Below are 19,789 nucleotides of genomic sequence, written 5' to 3'. Positions count from 1 at the left end.
GCCCGTCTCACCCACTCATGCCCACCACCGACTTCTCTGGCAGCTCCCCGTCGCCCCGCGCACCGCTGCCTCTCCGTGGAGCCTCCAAGTGGTGCAGAGGAGAGGGATCTCCGGAGACGGTTCTGTTGCGAGCCCTGCCACGTTCCGCCCCGGGCGGAACTCTTCTTTGGGCCTTTGTTTCCTCTCCTGTGAAATGGGAGCAGGGTGGGAGCAGAGGACTTACAGAAGCCCTGCCAGCTCCGACGCTGCTAGCCGGGATTCTCCATCCCGCCCTCTCCTCCACAGCCGTCCCCAGACCGGTCCTAACTCCACCCCCACCCCCACCCCCCGCGCCTCGGCTTCGCCGGCCGCTAGGGGTCACTGCCTGCCTTTGTCAGCGGAGGAGGAGGGCAGCCCGCGCTCCAGCCGGCTCCCCAGCTGGAAGGCGGCCGAGGGGCAGCTCCCGAGCGAGGGTCCTTAACCGGACCCCGCGGCCCGCGCTCGCGATCCGCCTCTGCCTCGGTCCGGAAGGCGCGTGCGCTCGGGCTCCGACCGGGCCCCGGTGGGCGCGCATCGAGGCCAGGAGGGGGTTAACGCTAACCCCTCCCCTCTGGCTGACATCACGGGCGAGCGGGTGAGAGGCTGGAGCTCGACGAGTGAGAGAAAGAGAGCGAGAGCAGCGAGCGCGGCTCCACATTGTTGCGGATCGCCGGCACCCGGCAGAGCGGCGGCGGCTGGGACGCACGGCGCCTCGAACCCGTTCTCCTCGCGCCCAGCCGCGCAGCCAGAGCCACCCGGGCCGCCGGCCGCCGAACCCAGCGCCCGCCGCCTGGGCCCCGAGCCTTCCACGCCGCCCGGGCGCGTCCAGCCACCCTCGTAGGACGGACGGCCATGGACGCTTGCAAGTTGGAGCCGAGCGGGAGGGTGTGAGCGCGCCGGGGCCAGGAGCCCGCGCCGCGCAGCCGGGCAGCCGGGCGCGCCGGGGGTGGGTCCCTCTCCCCAGCCCCGCTCTGCGTGGAAGAAGAGGGCGGGGACCGGCGCCGGGAGGAGAACGGAGGAGGAGAAGGGGCATGACTCGTGCAACTTGCGGCGGGTATCTGCCGAGCCTCTGAGCCGGCGACGGCCCGGGGCCCGGACTGCGGCCGCGCGGATCCCACCCAGCCCACCCCGCCCCGGCCGACGGCTGCGGCTGACCTGGATCCTCCGAGCGCCCGCCGGCCGCCAGCGATCTTCCTTCGTCTTCCGGGCTGGTTTCTGCAGCGCGAGGAGCGCTGCCCTCGCCGTCCCTCTCGCCGGACCCCCGGCCCCCGATGGCTCGGATGGGGCTTGCGGGCGCCGCTGGACGCTGGTGGGGACTCGCTCTCGGCTTGACCGCATTCTTCCTCCCAGGTAAGCGCGCTCACCTCTGCTGTCCCCACCCCCATCCAGTGCCTCCCCGGGGCTGGGAGCCGGATGGCGGGCACGACTGGATTGTGGGGAGTGAAAGGAGCCAAAAAAGTTGGGTCACGGCTTGGGTAAAGGGGGTGGGAGGTGGCACGGCGGAGAAAGAGGTTGAGAAGCCGAATAGCCTGCCCTGCAGGGAAGCAGTCGGATGCACGTCTCTATGTAGCATGAAAGCACTTTCTCCGCTCAGTTCTTCACAAAAATAATAATATGTAATAGCGTTCTATTTATTTAATAACCAGCTCTCTGCTCGGAAAGCAGTTTGGAAACACTGCGTGTTACATAAATGCAAAATAATCACCGTAATCACCGTCTCGGGGTGGGAGACAACAGCCCCAGGGAGAGGGCGTCAGTCTCGGAGCTGAGGGGTTGCGGGTTTGGAGTATGGCGGGGGCGGGGGGTTTCGTTTCTTTCGGCGGCTTCTTTGCCAGACGGCTCAGGACGCTCGGGCCCCCTCCCGCCCCACACCGCCCCACAGCGGGCGCGGAGAGCCGGCTGCTGCAGCAGAGGCAGCTCCTCGCTCACCTGCGGTTCCTTTCCTGGAGGGTGAGGCCGGGGCAGCCTGGGATTGCAACCTCCGGGCCTGGCGCGGGACCGGGCTCCCCCTTGGAACTCTGCTCCCAGCTCTGGGGGCTCTCCCTGGAGGAGACGCCGCGGGCTTCGTGCCAACCAGGTAGCTGCATGACCCACTTTCCCGAGGGTGCCCCGCGTGTCCTTCCTCGAGGTGCGGGCTGCCGGCAGCCGAGGGGTTAACCTCGGGCCCGACCCCGGGGTGGCCCTGGTGGCCCATTCTGACGGGTGGGGTGGGCTCGGAGGCTGGGACCGGCCCAGGCATATTGTGCTGGGGAATGAACTGGAAAATGCGTTTAGGAGGCAAATCCGACCGAGTCCCCTCGCCTGGATTTAACCCTTTGTGTCCCTGGAGAAGCTGCCGAGCTCGCCGGCTGGCTGGACACCAAGCGCGGGTCAAGGGGTGTGGGGAGTTCCTCCAGCTCCCTGGGTAGAAACCAGAGACGACCTGCAGCTCTAGCAAGATGGGATTTTGAGGAGCGGGGAGGATCTTGACTGGAGCACATGGTCCCCGCCTTGGGGTGGCAGATTAGGGGGTCAGTGTACAGAGACTCTCTCCTCGTGGGGCAGGAATATTAGATCCCGAGTTCCTACAATGTGCGATGCCGCAGAATGGCCAGGCAGTTTGTTATCGAGAGACCAATCTGGCTGCCTAGTTCCGGGGCTAGGGTGCCCTCCTGGAAGGCAGAAGCCTGGCCTCATTCCCTTCTATGCCTCTTCTGCTGCCAGCCAGCTCACTAGGAGGCCCCCACCAATCTCCCTGAGTGGTGGATGTCTGGGAAGCAGTTTGTGAAAGCGGGTACTGGGGTGCCTCCACCCCTGAAGCCTGGGGTGCTGCCCTGCTGGATTTTGGGGGGGTAGGGAAAAGCCAGTGCTCACAGGTGTCACTGCTCACCCTCCCCCCAGAGGGTGGTCTTGGTGAGAGCCAGAGGTCTTCTCACACTGGATGGCCTAGGAAGCCAGCCTGAGATACAGAAGTTCCGGCTCTAGGACTTGCCTGGCCACTGGGATTTGAGCTTCCAGGAACCCTTCAATTACATATGTCCTTATCCAGAACCCAGAGAAAGGAGAGCTTCCCAGAGCTCTGGTTGGTCCAGCACACTAGGGGTTAATGTAATCCTGGGATGGACAAAGGGTGGTGGGAAGGGTTGGGAGAAGGGGAAGGAACCCACCCCATTCTCCCCTCCTTTTGTTATTCTCTTTCCCCAGCTTTGTGATCCCTTCATGGTTAATTCCTTCATTGGGGACTAGAGGCCTGCTGTGCTCCACCCACTCAGGAAGTGGGAGCAGGGAGGTGAACTCACCTGGCTCAAGGTGGATACAACCCCTGCCAAAAATCCACATGAAAGGGTGGGATGCAGAGAAAGGAACCAGGGTTGAGAGAGGTACTTAATAAATGCTCTTCCATCGACTATAATTGACTGATGGATAGCATCCATGCACCCAAGTTCCCAAACCGCCCAGCTCCTCTGCCCAGTGCCTGGGCTCCTGGGGCCTTCTCTGCTTGCTTGCTCTAGGGTCCATGAGTGCAGAGAGGCAGGTGGATACGGTTGTGCCCAGTCTGACACTTGGATGGAGGCTGGTTGGCCCAGAAGTTGCAAGTCCACATCCTACTTTGCATCACCTGCCAGCTTCCTCCCCATTGCCCGCTATAGCATCTCTCTAGGGACTTGCCAGTCTGGTGCTCTTTTCAGGGTTTTCCTGGGCTGTGACAGGGAACCTGGGTCTAGGGGTTTGAGGAGAGGAAGAGGGAGGGGCCTGGAGTGTATGCGATTGCCCCCAACTTCAAAACACTCCCAATTTGGCTACTGAAGTGTAAACACAGAAGTATGTTTTCAACAACACAGACTTCACTGAGCAGTGTGGTAAAGCCCCACAGGCTTCTGTTTCCTGAGATGACAATCCACGGTTTCTTCCTGTTAACTTAGAGGAGAGGGTCAGTGGGGCAGGTGGGTTACATCCCAAAAAGAGATGGGGGAGCCCGAGGAGGAGGCAGAGAACCTGCCTGAGAAGCAGGTGCGTTGAGCTGGTGTCCCACCTACACCACACCCTCCCTAATTGGCTTCCCTACACCTTTTGTCTGGAAAGAGAACACACACCCCAGGTGTCATGCACACCCTCGGAAGACCTGTCGGGTCACAGCACACCCCTCTCTGCAGCCTCTCTCTGCAGCTTGTGCAGAGCTTGCTGCCATGTGGTCTTTGAAATTCCAAGTGTCGGGGCTATTGGGTTATTTTCCTTCCTCTCTCTCTATTTCTCACATACAGTGGTGTGCTTCAGCTTGCTGGGCAAGGCATTATGGCAAGACCAGTTCTGCTGGCCTGGGGTTTGCAGCATGTATAAGTGGGAATCTCCTTACCCATTTATAAGGCAGCACTGTGGAGTGCCTTGGAATTGGATTCTAGGACTCCGTAGTCAAGACTGGAGGGGAAGAGGAGATACTGCAGAACTTGGGCCCAGTTGCCCTGGCTGAGTGACCCAGAAGGCATCTCTTTAACCTGAACTTGTGAGCATATGGGACAGGTAGCCCTCGTTGCCTGAGGCTGGCTGAGGTTAAGAGTGTTATCAGTTCCCTTCTCAGCCACTCACATTTGTACAATGAATCCACCTTGGCTACTGCTTGACCACCAGACTCTGTTGTATGTTGCCAGGATGGTTGAGCTGGCCAGAACCCTAGTGCTGATGTCTGAGCAAGTGAGCCCGGCTTGGGCGGGGGGCAGAGGGTCAGTTCCAGTTGCTGTGTCTATGATACTGCCATTGTTTAGCAGCTGACTAATGTTCATTGTTCAGCACGAACAGAAAACACCCAAGGGAGGTGTGAATGTATCTTCGATTTTTCCGATGGTATCTTTTCCTGGCTAACCTGGTGAATTGAATGCCTCCTACCTCAGGGAGGGACAGATAGAGAGGTGTCAGCATATTCACCTGTTTTGCTGATTTAAAAAAAAAAAACAACTTTAAACATTAGCCACTGTGCCAGGCTAGAATGGTCATGAGCCAGTTGTGGAACTTAAGCTGTGACATTTCTGACAGTCTGCCTAGGGTCTCACCTTTAGTATAGAGTGTACGTGCACACACGTACCCAGGGCTTTGTGTGTTTGTGTTGGTGATCTGCCATTCACTGTGCATGTGCGCATCTGTGGGGACTAGGAGTAGGAGGTGTATGTACTTGTGCCTGTGGGTCGCTATGGGACTAGGGCCATAAATATATAACATCGAATGTATATTCACATGTAACTGACTGCTTAGAACTTTCTGACTAGGACTTTGTGAGTGGTCCGGACTTGAGAATGCGTCTCTTATGTGTCAGAGTGTCAGTGAGGGTGACTTTGGGAGGGCACCCAAGATTTGCCCTTGGTTCGCTCTTCTAGGACACACTACCGGCCCCTTTGGCAGCTGGGAAGCCTCTATGCCGCTTCCTTTTTCTGCTCTGCCCTTGGCTTTAGGCTGGGCCTCTGCCTCCTCACAGGGAGATGCTGAAGACCTTGACCACACCGGGAGAGAGATTCCTCTCTTGTCAGCCTTCTGTTGTTTCCCTGGCAGGCAGAGCAGCACTGGAACCTGGCATTACCTGGGGCCTGGCCTGCCCGACGAGTTCTCATGATCCATGAACGGCTGGGAGGGGCAAAGGGAGACAGTTTTTCAGCTCCTAATTTGGCATCTTTGCTTCCTACATGGGTACTTAAGAAAAAGAATCATGGTGTGTGTGGGGAGGGGAGGTAGCATACTCTGGGCATTGAAAAAGGGTGTGAGCATGAGCTTTGGTCCTCCATGAGGGCCCTGCAGAGCTGTGTGTGCCCAAGTGGGCAACATACATGTGCCTGGAAGCATCTTGGGTTCGTGAAGCAGAAAGCAGGAGCCCCCTTATTGGAAAAAGTAGTGGGAATAAGGGACAAGGAGTGGGGAAGAGGGTGGTCCTAGGAACCCAGCACCCTGTGCCCAAGCCCAACTGGAAAATGTTTCCCCATGATGCCCACCCCTGTCCATAGAGACCAGGTCTGCAGAGCCAGCAGCAGATGTGCTGGCTGGCGCAGGAGGTAACTTAAGATCTGAGCAGGGATCACCTTGCAGAGGGAATGCCCTGAGCTGGAGATAACACCCTTTAGTCCAGTTAACCCTTTAAGCTCTGGATTCTCTCATGCTGTTGGGGGCTAGGAGATGCGGAAAGGGAAGAGATACGAGAAAACATACGGAACATAATATCTGTACCCCAGCCCATTCCACAAGGAGAGATGAACTCGGTGTAACAGCAGAGACCCGAGACGGACACAAAGAAAGACTTTCTGACAGCAGATTGTAGAATCTTCAGGGCACTAAATTATCCCAGGTTTGCCCTGGGTGGGGGACGGGGAGGCAATAGGTATGTATTCTCAGGGGGTGGGGGGCTCGTGGGAGGTCTGCCTTTCACAGCCTCCCAGGAGAGAGCAGAGCAGCAGTGGTCCCTGGTGCAGGGAGAGCAGCAGGCAGCTCAGTTCCTCTCCCTACAACCTGGTGATCACCCTGTCTTGGCAACCCAGCATAATGAGATAGCAAAGTGGCGCCCACTGGCCTGGGTTGGAATCCCAGCTCTACCAATTACTAGCTGAGTGACCTTGGTCAAGTCACTTTATAGGCCTGTGTTTCCCCCCTTTTTTTTTTTTTTTTTTTTTTTTTGAGACAGAGTCTCCCTCTGTCCCCCAGGCTGGAGTGCAGTGGTGAGATCTCGGCTCACTGCAACCTCCACCTCCTGGATTCAAGAGATTCTTCTGCCTCATCCTCCCGAGTAGCTGGGACTACAGGCATGTGCCACCACACCCGGCTAATTTTTTTGTATTTTTAGTAGAGACAGGGTTTCACCGTGTTAGCCAGGATGGTCTCAATCTCCTGATCTCATGATCCGCCCACCTCGGCCTCCCAAAGTTTTCCTATCTTTAAAATAGGTTTTTGTTAATACAGATTCCCAAAGAGGTTTGTGAAGATGAGATTGAGAATGTTGTATGAAAAGTGCTTAGCACATTGCCAGGCATGTGGGCACATGCAGTGAAGTGAACTTCTATCCCCTATGCCTTCCCTCTCAATGGTCCTGGCCCCTCTGAATCTGCTACTCATGTTCCCTTGAGAGAGAGCCACTCAGCTGCTGCACACTGCTGACCTCACTTCCCATGTCCCCAGCCAGGTGCTACTTGGGAAGCGAGTCCCTGCCCCCACTCGGGAGCCTGGCTGTCTGTGGGTACCTGTACAGGTCCAGCTGAGGTGATTGAGGGCTACCTAGGCAGCAGGTGCTGTGCGGCCTTTGTTCTGCCACATGTCACTGAGGGCTCTCCCGGCACCTGCCTCGCTCCCTGGCTGTGGCCCAGCTGGGGCACCATTGCCTATCTGGAGGCCAGCCACGGCCGTAGAGAGGAACTGGGACTCAGCCCCTGCCTTCCTTCACTTCCACTTTTGAGGGGAAGTTGGGCAACAGCACCCTCCCTCCAGGACTCCATTTGCCCCGTGAGATGGTATCAGCCAGATGGGTAGAGAATCCCTGCTGGGGTCACCTCCTTCTCACCGACAGAAAGTCCTTTCAGCCTCCTGTTACAGACTGATTCCTTTTGCAAACTGTCATAATACTGTCTGTGGCACTCTATAGCCACAGTTTCAGCTGAGCCTCTCAGGAGCCCCATGTGAATGGCATTAGTGTTGTATTAGTTCCATTTTAGAGACAAGGAAAGCGAGACCTAGGTTTAGTAACTTGCTGACCATCTTATGCTGTTGTGGCCAGATTAGACACTGGGTCTTCTGACTGCAAATCCAGTAAACCAGAAGGACGAAAAGATCGGGGATGGACAGACGGAAGAGGATGAACCGGGCCAGTAGGATGTTCGAAAATGTCCATGGGATGGTCCTCTACTTTACCAGCCATGACCAGTTCACACTCCCCCAACAGCAGGGCAGAGCCTGGCAGCTCCCTGGGGAAGTGAGGAATAAGTTGAGGATATAGGATGGAGGGTGGCCCAGCCGGAGCTGACCACAGAGCCCAGGGTGGTGTAGAATAGAGGATGCCTAACAGTGAAACATTCCTGGGGGCAGGGGAAGCAATGTCCTGGAGCATCTCTCTCTGGGTATCTGGGCTGAGACATGGGCAGGGCCCCTGAGGTGTGAGCATAGAGCCCCAGGGCACAGGCAGGCACAGTGCCAGGGTGTGGGCCTGGCCCGGAGCAGAGAGCAGGTGTGGACTAGACAGCGTTGTGGACTAGACAGAGCAGCAGAGAGGCACGGGGGCTGGCGCTCTCCTGGACAATCCCCCACCCACTCTGGTCAGCACAAACCCCAATTTCATTCTCCGTTTATGAGGAGTCTCATTACCAAGCCACAGACAATAAAACCCGCTAGGCCACTCTGGCCCGGATCTCATTAGAGGACATTAGTTCCACTGGCTGGTGGCTCCACTGGGACACAGCTGTGGGAGTTGGGACATAGCTGCGGGCATGGCCCAGGCAGCAAAACAGGCCAGTGGCCATGGGCACCAGAATGTCCCATTGGGAGTCTGAGTTCAAGCTATGGGCTTAAATGGAGTCCCTCCCCACAAAGTCCTGGAACGCTTGCTTCTCAAAGCTAGAAACGCGTGTCCTGCCTGCCCACTTGGATGCTCAGTTCTGCCCCCTGCCTGAAGAGGAGAAGGACACGGCTCCCTTCAGGGCTAAGGAGCTGGCCTTTTCTGGGAGGAGCTGGGTGGAAGCTCAGCAAATCATCATTCCATGGAGGAGGGCCCTTGGGGACAGGGGACAGCACAGCCTCCCACACTGAGTACATCTGGATGTGCTCTGAGATATACGCCCTGGCACCAGAGATGGACTCTGGAGTCCTCGCAACAGTCTTGGCCTGAATCTTGGCCTTTCTGTCTGAAAAGTGAATGTAGGGAGTTGGGGACCCTAGAGAGGAAGCATTTCCCCTCACCTATAGATGGAGTTTCATCCATGGCTAAAAGAGCCAGGCACTGTGGAGAGCCAGCAGGTAGCCTTGGCAGGGGCTTCCTAGTCCCACCCCTCCCTGGCTTGAGAATCTTATCCTCAGTCATTGTGCTAGGGCCTTGGATTCCATCTTGTGGTTCTTCCCACCAAAGACAGGAGGATTTGTTTCTTAGCAGATTCTGATGCCTGCTGGCCGGCAGCCTCCTCCCTGCCTGTACCTTCCCCTGTGCTTTGCATTCCTCCCCTGCAAGCCCACATACCTGCTGGTCATCAGAACCACCATGGCTTGAAGGATGTGGCCATGAAAAACAAGACAGGAGCCAAGGCAAGCGTGTCCCTTCTCGATGCCTCAGGCTTGTGAAGGAAAATGAGCACCACGCCCAAATAACTGGCTTTTAGCACACACAGGCTTACTCAGGGTGCTCCCATGGTGGGGGGTCACACGGGTCAGCCCACGCTTTCACAGGTACCCGCCAAATGAGTCAGTGGAGATGGGAGCACCAATCTGCTAGGGCAGATGTGAGTCTGCCCTGCTGTGGAAGAAGGGGCTGTGTGGGCTCGTGGAGCGCCCCTGTGAGGCAGCCCCTGCCGGCAGCTGGTCTGGGGTACATGCCCCGGGCGGGACTGGGGAGGCAGCTGCTGTGACTGTTCTCTGTGCCCCAGGCACCCTCTCCCTCTGTCCCAGTGTCTTGTGGACAAATACTGTCAGCTGCTAGGACAAGGGCAGTGGAGGAGGTGCCTCTGGTCCTAGCCAGCTCTGCCACCACATCACGTGGGTCCCACTGCGGAGGAGGACGGTGGCACGTCCTCAGTCTGCTGCTCCAGTCTGCCCACACTGCTCCTTGGGTGAATCCACCTAAAGCACACCTGAGGGGCACAGCGCCTCCCTAACTGGTCCCCCACTGCCCTCCCTGAACACCATGCTTTTCATGCCCAGCATTTTCCTGCCTCAGTGCCTTTGCACATGCTGTTCCCCACATTCCCCCTTATTTCCCATAAATACGAAATCTAAATACTGAAGTCAAGAGCCACTTCTATCATGAAGCTTTCATGACCCTGCCCCCCAAGCTAAGGATAACTTCTGTCATCTCAAATCCCCCAGTGCCTCATCCATGCCACCCCTGCCACCAATTACTCTCCATCCTGCTATCCAGTCACTTGGGCCTGGGATTTATCTTCATCACAAGACTGAGAGCTCCATTGCTGATGAGGCTTGGTTTCTCCAGGGTCTGGCATAGGGGACCAGTAGTCCATTCTGGGTGGATAGACAGTTGCTTGTTTGAACCATTGATGAGGATAATAATAACACACTTATATTGAGAATTCCTGGATGCCAGGCACTGTTGTAAACATCTTACATATAATTACTTATTTAATCTTCATAACAGCTCATATGGAAGGTACTTCTGTTTTCCCCAGTTTTATATGTGGAAAAATGAGGCCCAGATAGAGCTTAGGTAACTTGTCCAGGGTCACGCAGCTAGTAAGTGGCAGAGTCAGGATTCTGATTCCAGAAATCAGGCCCCATGTCTGTGATTGTACCATGTGGCTAAGCTGCCTCTCTTCCTGGGGGGTGGCAGACAGGTGACGGAGGAAGACAGTTTCCTAAGCTTTGAGTCCTCACAAGACCTTGCTTCCAGAATCTCTTCCCACCCCCACATAGCACCTTCTTATTCACGTTCCTGTCCTTCCATGGTGCAGCGAGAACCTGGTGTTGTAGTTGTACATGCCCAATGCATTTGGGGAGTTATTAGTGCTGAATCTTCAGAGAGTCTTGGCACGGGTTGAACATCCCTAATCCAAAATCCAAAACTTTTGGAGCGCCAACATGACGCCACAAGTGGAAAATTCCACACTTATCCTCCTGAAGGGGCGCAATCCAAAGGCAGTCAAAACATTATTTCATACACAAAAGTATTAAAGCCACTGTATAAAATTACCTTCAGGCTATGTGTATAAGGTGTATATGAAATAGAAATGAAATTTCGTGTTTAGACTTGGGTCCCATCCCCAAGATAACATTTTACATATACAAATATTATAAAATCTGAACAAATTTGAAGTCTGAAACACTTTGGGTCTCAAGCATTAGGGATAAGGGATATTCAACCTGTATTACTGGTATATCCTGCCACAGATACTGTTGTGTCTTGGGAGTATTCATGTGGCTGTGCCAGAGTGGAATGTCTTGATGTTATCACTGTTGCATCTCCTGAGTCTTTGGGCATCACTGATACCATTTGGGCACCCCCACACACACCATGTCTCATGGTGAGACCAGAGGCAGGTATAGTAGCTCCTCTGAGATAATCTGCCTGGTCCCCCAGTGGGTGTTCCCAGGCCAGCCCTAGATCCTGGGTGGATCCAGGGCTCAGCAAGCTGATCCTATGCCAGAGCCTGTCCTAAACTTCTGGAAGGTTTCAGGCCCTCTTGCCCTCACCCAGAGATCCCAAAAGATGGCAAGGGAGGGGCCCCTACCAGGGAGTGTGGATGGGGAAAAGGATTTAGGGTGTTCACCTGTGCCGCCTGCTTTGATCTCCTGGGATAAAAGGGTTGGTGCTTCCTCTGCCTCAGGCAGGATCAGGACAGCAAGCTGGAGAGAGAGGCATTGATCCTGGGTCCAGGCGTCCTCAGCTTCACAGGCAAGGGCAGAGAACTATCCCAGGGAAGAAGATCACGGGGGCAGAAAAATCAAAGCCCTTCCCCAGGGTTGTGGCTGAGGACTAGGAGTTGACTCCAGACAGTCCCTGTGCAGATTGTCCTCTCGAGGGTCACCCAGGGCGATGCTCCTCCCAGCACACGCTGACCCTGCAGGTCACCATGCAGGCTCAGGCCTCACAGACTCCCTTGCTTAATTAGGAAGGTAATTCGGCTGCAAAACAGTCATCTGATCTGTGCCGACGCCAAAGCGAAATTCCTCCTAGACCCTCCGCTGTTCTAGATTATCCATGCTCCGTTAGCTTGAATTACCACGCGGCCTCTGTGGCCCAGACACAAGCCAGAGCTATGCGATCAGCTCCTGGGGCTGAATCTGCCCTGCACCTAGGAAGTGCTTGGAAGCAACAGGAGTTAGGAGGGCGTAGGACCTGCCTGACTCCCATCCAAGCCCGAGCATTGCCCAGCCAGCACGAGGGGACCAGCATTGCCCAGAGGCCCCTGCCCCGGGGCCTGCAGGTGCATGCCAGGCCCCCGAGCTTAGCCACTTTTATGTCCCTCTCCTCTGCCTGCTGGGACCAGGCCCCTTTGAGGGTTTTGGATCAGTGGGAGAGGCTTTCTGCAGCAACTCCTAGGCATAAATTGGAGCAGAGGCAGGGACAGGCATCTCCCTGAGTGTAAGTAACAGCCACACTGCACTGGATTATTTTATCATGATTGTCCACCTCCCCGGCCCCCGAACTGTCCTGATCTCATTGGCCTGGATTGCTGCATCTCTCAGAATGATGGAGGGGTGCCTCTCCCTTCCCGGGCAGGGTGGCCAGCCCTGCTATTGAGGCACCCTCCTACCCAGCAACTCCCCAGATTTATTCCATGTCTTTATGGTGCCTGGAGAGTCATCAGTGTCCTGGGCCGGCAGAGCACTCTGATGATCTCCACTGGCGTGATGGATGGGCCTTTGGGGGAACGTATGTGACAGCCCCCTGCTCCCGGCCTGCCTCTGCCCTGACCACAGCTCCGTTCCCCACCCTCCCAGAGGTCAGATGATGGGCCTCGTGGCCAATCCTGAAGGGGTGGTAATAATGGAAGAGGGAGACAGCGTCAGTCCTCGGCGCCCACCTCTCAGTACTGCGGCAGGGTCTTTCTGGCCTCCTCCCCAAGCTCTGCTCACAAACACCCTTCCCAGGAAATATCCCCATTACCCTCTCTCATCTCCCATCACTCTGTTACTGCTAGCCCCTCGGCACTTGTGTACACAGTTTGCGCTGTAATGATAATCTGTGCTGGTTTATGTGTTTCTTTACAAGTGTTTTTATGTCCTCTGTGTGTGTATGAGGAAGGTTTATGGTGTGTGTGCGTGTATGAGGTCACGTGCTGTGTGCGTGTGTGTGCATGCGTGCGCGTGTGCACGCGCCTGCTTCTGATTAGACTGTGATCGCCATCTTCTCCCACACACAGGTGGGGGGCTCTCACTCCACTTCTGGGGTTGGGGGCACACCCTGGCTACTAAGGGTGGGCAGAGACGGAGGGGGAGCCAATCAAAGATGATGACTGTCCGGGCAGGGTCTGCACTGCCCCCCAGCTGCCAGTTAGAGAACCGGCGAAGGTCAGTCTTAGATCATTGTTTTGTCTACAGGGTCACAAACAACTGGTTTGACTATTTTCCCCAAGAAATTGACTGAACCCAGTGGTTATTTTGGAGTCAAATGATCTCAGCCTGTTATGACTTACCTGTGTCAGTGGGTATATCTGTGTCTTCTCTAAACAAGTTCCCTTAGCTGTACAATGGGATGAGATGATAAGGGGCTAGAAGGAGTGAATAACACATGTGGTGTGCTTAGCACAAGCAATAATTTGCTTGATCCAGAGAAAGTCTTCGCACCACTTGGCTGTTGTGAGCTACTACTCAGAGGGACTCCCAGTCTGGAGAAGGAGGGTTCGTTCCCTGAGGCTGGGGAAGCCAGGCCTAGGAGCCGTCCTGGCTGTGTGTGCCCCAGAACACTGTGGGGAGCCCCTCTGCTGGGCTCCCGTGACTTCTCCAGGGTGGTCAATGTGAGCAGGTGTGTCTTAGTCTCAGGCCCCTGGGCTACTGGAGATCCGCCCCCATCCCCAGGTGATCACCTAGGCAGGTGCCTCCTGTGCTCCCTTCTGAAAGGGAAGCAAGGGTTTCACTCAAGGTGCAGAATTCTGGTTGCCCCAAGTGCCCAGTGCCAGTCCCTGTATGAATCCCACCGCCCTGGAAGTGTTGTGGGAGAGGCAGACAGGTTCATCCCGGCATTCACTCAATATGTGCCAGGCACAGAGGTGGGAGCCGTAGACAGCAACAAACATAATATCCAGTCCAGCACTGCATGGCATCCATGGTGTGACCTCTGACCTCACACACAGCAGGTGCCCCCTGAGGGTGTCATCTCTTTCAGGCAGGAATGCAAGTTGGGTTGAGGCCTGGGTGGATAGTGGAGAGATGGAGCTGGGGTCTTGTGGGTCACGCCAGCATAAGCCCCTCACTCTCCTTAAGCCAACCTGCTTGGACATGAAGGGACAGTGACACTAGGCAGGGGCCTGCATTCTCCTTCATTCTGCAAAGATGTGTTAAACACCTGAGCCCACCAGGCACAGTGACTCACTCCTATAGTCCTAGCACTTTGGGAGGCCGAGGCGGGTAGATAACCTGAGGTCAGCAGTTCGTGACCAGCCTGGCCAATATGGTAAAACCCTGTCTCTACTGAAAATACAAAAATTAGCTAGGTGTGGTTGTGGGTGCCTGTAATCCCAGCTCCTCAGGAGGCTGAGGCAGGAGAATCACCTGAACCCAGGAGGCGGAGGTTGCACTGAGTCGAGATCACGCCATTGCACCCCAGCCTGGGCAACAAGAGTGAAACTCTGTCTCAATAAAAATAAAAATAAAAAGATAACCTGAGCCCACTTGTTCTTCTCCCAGACCCAGGTCTGGAAAGAGCCTCCCAGCTGGGCCTGCAGCTGAAGGTACCCCCCTGCCCTGCAGGGGAAGGTGGAGAGGATGTCAGAGAATCCTGGAGCCTCAGCGTTGGAAGGGAAATCAAATGCTCTAGCACCCCATTCACTTCCTAAAACCCCTAACCACATTCTGGCCTGTTGGTCATCCTCCAGCTGCAGCTGAATCCCTCCACTGACAGGGTACTTACAGCTCTGACTGCCCCCAGCTCCCCCTTTCCCCTGCAGCTCCCTCCCATTAGTGTTGGAATCGCATGGAGCACATGTGATCCTGCAGGCATTTACAGACAGCCCCGGCCCCCATCTCTCCTCTCCTGAGTCTCACACACCTCACCATCTCAGGTGCTCCCCTCGGATCCCCAGTAACAGCTCCAGATGTGGGCTGCCCCGCCCAGGGATGTCAGCCTAGGATTCCCAGCCACCACAGCTGTCCCAGATCTAGGAGGAGGCAGTGTAGGTGGGCCCTCCAAGCTTCCCTACCTCCCTCTATCCCTTTCCCAAACCCCACCCCTTCCCACCCCTGTTTTCCTTTGGATTAATGATAAATTTCAGCGAAAGATCCGCTTATCTCCAGTAGGAATTAAGGAATTAAGTTGGCGATGGGGAGAGAGAGGACAGGGAGAGGGAGCATATGCAGAGGGTCAGGGTACAGAGGGACCGTGGGCAGGGCAGGACAGGGCAGGGACGGCGGGGCTGTGGAGCAGTCGCCTCTGCCTGCATCAGTTCACCCTGGGGTGGGCTGGGCAGTGCTCCCCACCTGCCTGCACCGTCGTGGGGGATGGATGTGGGGCTGCTTGGGGATGGGTGTGGTGACTCATGGAAGGAGGTGCATCACAGGGATCCTGCAGGTGGGGTGATCTGGCAGCCTCCTGTGTCACCTGTTGGTGCTTCATGCCATGGTGCAGTGGCTCTGTGACATGTCATGGCCCTGGGAGGGCAAGCCACGGCATGTCGCAGGGTGGGGCGCCCCGCTTTTGGCATTAGGATACAGAGGCACATTCTGCAGTTGGAAGTCCAGGGGCCACCAACCCACAGGTGGCTCATGAGTGCCATCCAGGCACTAACGCAACCCCCGGCAGGTCCTGGCTGCCCCTCAAAAGAGGCCCACCCCAGAGGCTGCTGCTCCTGCCTCTTTGCTTCTTTGGTGGGACTGACTGAGTTTGGGTTCCTGTAGCAATGGCTGAAGGAATCTCTCACCCCTGGAGAGTCTGAGCTTTGATGTATCCTCAGAGCAACTCAGAAGCCTCTATCCTGAATACCAACGGAGGCCACTCAGGGTCTGCAGCATCCCTTGCCCCCGAAGCCCAGAAGACTCTGGTTAGAGTTTCTCCCCAGGTCCCCAGGCTTGCTGCTCCTTGGCACCCCCCCGGCATCAGATGTCTCACTGGCAAGCAACACCAGGCCCAGGACTGCAGTCCCGAAAGGTGCCTCCCCTCGCCAAACTCTGAGGCTAACCCGGGAGAGATGGGAACTGCCCTCCGGAGGGTGGAGGGTGAGGAGGTTAGAAATGAAGACAAGGTGGGCCAGAGGACATGACTGCCCCTCAGGTCATCCAGGCCAAGCTTCGCCTGCCCCAAATAAGTTTCAATCACTGCAGTCCCATTCTTTTCTGACACCCCCAAGGCTGGGAGTAGGGGTTAGTGTTCAGTAGCAGCAGCCACCAGGGCACCTGGAGATAAGAGGAGATAGGGGCAAGGCTGGGCAGAGACAGTCCCAGTCGGGGGTAAGGGTAGGGAGTGGGGAGGGAAGGGGGAGGCATGGCACTTTGGGGAGCTTAACACTCAGGAAGCTGAGGGAGGCCAGGAATTGGGGCCTCAAGTCCAGGAGTCAAACTGGTTAATAATTAGTGACTGGTTAATAAATCATGGACTTTTTTTTTCCTAATTTCAGCTTCTGCTTCCACCCCACAACCCTAGAGATCTTTCTGGGCTCTGCCCAGGCCTCAGAAAAGAAGCCCCCACCCCCATCCCTGCCCTGGGCTGTCACCTCCCAGGCAAGATTCGCCCTCTGTCCCTCCACAGCCCTCCCTAGGCCTCTGCCCCCTCCCCCAGCTGGTTTCTGGCCTCCAAAGCCAGTGTGGTGTTTAATCTCCAAGAGAGATTAGTGACCTGCTTTCGCCGCCCTCCCCCACAGGCTGCTTGGATGCCCCTAAATATTCCCTGCTGGAAGGGCAGGCCACCATGGCCACCCAGAGAGCGTCTCCAGGTGCCCTCCTTGACAGTGCCACCCCCCCCCCACCCATTGACCAACTTGGCTACAGGCCCTTTCTGCTGGCCAGAAGGTGTCATGGGGCACCCTGTGGGTAACACTGCCCAAACGCCTCAGGTGAGGTCAGTCAGCAGATGTTCCTTGGGCATCTACTATGTGCCAGGCACTATGTGTCAAGAAAAAGATACTTTAAGCAACTGGAATTGAGGTTAAAGGCTGATGCACGTGAGCGGGGACCTGAAGACCAGGTGACTCCAGGACTGGCAGTTAGGGTGAGGAGAAAAGCAGACACTGGGCGTTTTGCATCTCTAACTCTGGGATGCTTCCGTCAACAATCAGGCAGGTTTCTGGATTTCTGTCCCTTTTGCAAGATTGCACCAAGGGCAGAGATCTGCTTTTGTAAGGCTTGTGGTGGTCAGGGAGAGGGAGGGAGGAAGGAAAGGGGAAAGGGGGAAAGAAGTTGCCTGCTTCCCCTTCGTTGAAGGTTTTGACGTTTCCCTCTTTTTGAAGGGTTGAGGCAAAAGAATGAGAGGTCCCTCTCCCGTCCTAAACCTTGCACGTGCTGGGGCTGAGAGTATAGTAGTGACGGATTAACTGGCCTCAAAACAGGTGAGGCCCTGTCTCCCAAGTAATCTTCGCACAAAGCCCCCAGAGATTTACTTAGGTGATAAAACTATGCCCGGGGCTATGGTGGAGACATGGGGGCCTGAACTGGGAGAGGGGAGGGGAGGGGAGGCTTCTCTGGGACCGTGACCTTGATTCTGAAACCTGGAGGCTGAGAAGGAGTGGGCTGGGACGTGACCAGGACAGCCAAGGGAGACCCAGCCACGAGCATGCCTGGAAGAAAACTAGTGCCTCCGCGGCCTGTGGACTGGGACTTGAAAAGAACAACCCCCCAATCTGTCCTCTCTGATTTCAGCCTGACCTGTGCGCAGTCCAAGCCCAGCTCGTCCAGAGCCACCCTTTCCCTCTTTTTCCCAAGACACAGCCCTCCCTGGGCTCTTCCCATTTCTGTGATGAAAGCCCAGATCTGCTGTGCACCGGAGCCGTGGCTCCCTCCTTCACCCCTGCCTCTGATTTGCTGTGAGTTCTTATCCCATTTCTGCAGGACCCCTCCCCAGTCCTGGCACCACCACCCCCATCCCGCCATTCCTATGCAGTGTGACAATAAAAAGTGTCCTCGGACTTTATTGAATGTTCCCTGGAGGACAAGAGCACCCCAGTTGAGAAAACACTGGTCTAGGCCTTCACTGCAACCAGCCTCCTCTCCTAAAACTGCTTTTTCACTGACTGCTCTACACTCCCACAACTTTACACGGACCTATTTTAAGTTCCAGTCAAAATAAACTGCTCCCAGCTTCTCCAGTGCACTCTTCGGCCTTGGCTCCTGATGATGGCTGAGGCCCAACACACCCACCTGTGAAATGCAAGGCTCGAAGACACCAGCCCCTCTACCCCTTCTGTATTGTTTAGTATTTACTTTCTGTCCTCCCCTCACTCTGTACCTGAGCTCTTTGAAGGATAGGACCCAGCCTTAAAATCTCTGCAGACCCTAGCTCAGCGCCTTGCACACAGTAGGTGTCCCATAAATGTACAGTAAACCGATGGGAGCTGGCTAGCTTCACAACCCCGATAAGCTATGAGGTTTCCTTCTCCCATGCCCCTTTCTTTTTTTTTTTTTTTTTTTTTTTTTTTTGAGACAGAGTCTCACTCTGTTGCCCAGGCTGGAGTGCAGTGGTGCAATCTCAGCTCACTGCAACCTCTGCCTCCTGGGTTCAAGCGATTCTCCTGCCTCAGCCTCCCAAATAGCTGGGATTATAGGCACTTGCCACCACGCCTGGCTAATTTTTGTAGTTTTAGTAGAGATGGGGTTTCACCGTGTTAGTCAGGCTGGTCTTGAACTCCTGATCTCAGGTGATCCACCTGCCTCGGCCTCCCAAAGTGCTGGGATTACAGGCGTGATCCACTGTGCCTGGCCTCCCGTGCCCCTTTCTTTCTGTTTTTTTGTTTGTTTGTTTTTGGCAACCCTATTTAACCCCCATGCCAAGAAAGGAAAACTTCTGATGCTTCCCTTTTACTTGACACCTCCCCTCCCATCTTATTTTGTTTGCAGTAAACAAAATCATCTTTTTTCCATTTGCTCAACATTTATGAGCACCAGGAAACTGCGGTTATGTGTGTATGAAGTTGTGCGTGGATTTGACAGGCGGGTGCTGTGAGATGGCACGGTTCTTTGTGCGGGGTGTTCGTGTTTGAGTCAGAAATTATACTCTTCACACCAGGGCTTGTATGGGGTATTCTCTTCCACGAACTCCTCTACACTTCAAACTCCTCTCACACTGGGCTTATGCCCTCTGTAAGCTCTGACCTTTTAGTCCACCATGCCTTTGCTGTTCCTATCTCCTCTGCCTGGAGGACGCCTACTTTACCAGCTGGCAAACTCCTACTCATCCTTCAAAGCCCAGTGAAATCTTACCTCCTGGGGGACACCTCTTGTTTCTCTAATTCTCCTCCCCACATTCATCATTTCTTCCCTGTATCATCAAGGCACTTTGTGACCAGTCCTACCGCAGCAGTGATCATGTGAGTGAATTTATTCTGTGTCCTTGATATCCTTCACATGCATATACACACGTATGCAGTGTGTGTGTGTGTGTGTGTGTGTGTGTGTGTGTGTGTGTGTGTGTGTGTGTTTATAGCCCTACTGGCAGGCACTTGGTAGATTCTTAATACATGTTTATTAAATAAATGAGAGTAAATTGCTTACTTGGTTTTCCAAAGCATTTTCTTTGTACTATGTTAGAGGAGTGTCTCTGTGCAATGGCTCTGCCTGACCTTCCCGCGCTGCTCCCACGTGTTCCTGAGCATGTCGACCTGTGTGCATACTGCAGCGTGCAGCTGCACACGTGTGCTTGGGTGTGCGTGTGTGCGTGCATGTGGCTCTGGTTCAGCACTTCTGTAAATGGAAAGCTGTGGCTGCCCCTCCCCACGCTGACATTCCCTCAGCACCACACTCCCACCTTTGAGGA

General features: G+C 55.4%; 1 protein-coding gene across 2 annotated transcripts in view; it reads left to right on the top strand.

Annotated features, from left to right (window-relative positions):
• Nucleotides 1-641: 641 nt before the first annotated feature.
• The window catches only part of NECTIN1 (nectin cell adhesion molecule 1), a 68,563-nt gene continuing 49,415 nt past the window's right edge, over nucleotides 642-19,789 (top strand). For both annotated transcript variants that reach the window (XM_005579935.4, XM_074015450.1), the window contains exon 1: nucleotides 642-1,368. In XM_005579935.4, coding sequence (XP_005579992.1) covers nucleotides 1,290-1,368 — 79 coding nt within the window. In that variant the 5' untranslated portion in view covers nucleotides 642-1,289. The remainder of the gene's footprint in view (nucleotides 1,369-19,789) is intronic.

Source organism: Macaca fascicularis, chromosome 14 (genome assembly GCF_037993035.2).
Source record: "Macaca fascicularis isolate 582-1 chromosome 14, T2T-MFA8v1.1".
NCBI classification, from domain to species: Eukaryota; Metazoa; Chordata; class Mammalia; order Primates; family Cercopithecidae; genus Macaca; species Macaca fascicularis.
This window is presented reverse-complemented; position numbering and strand designations above follow the sequence as displayed.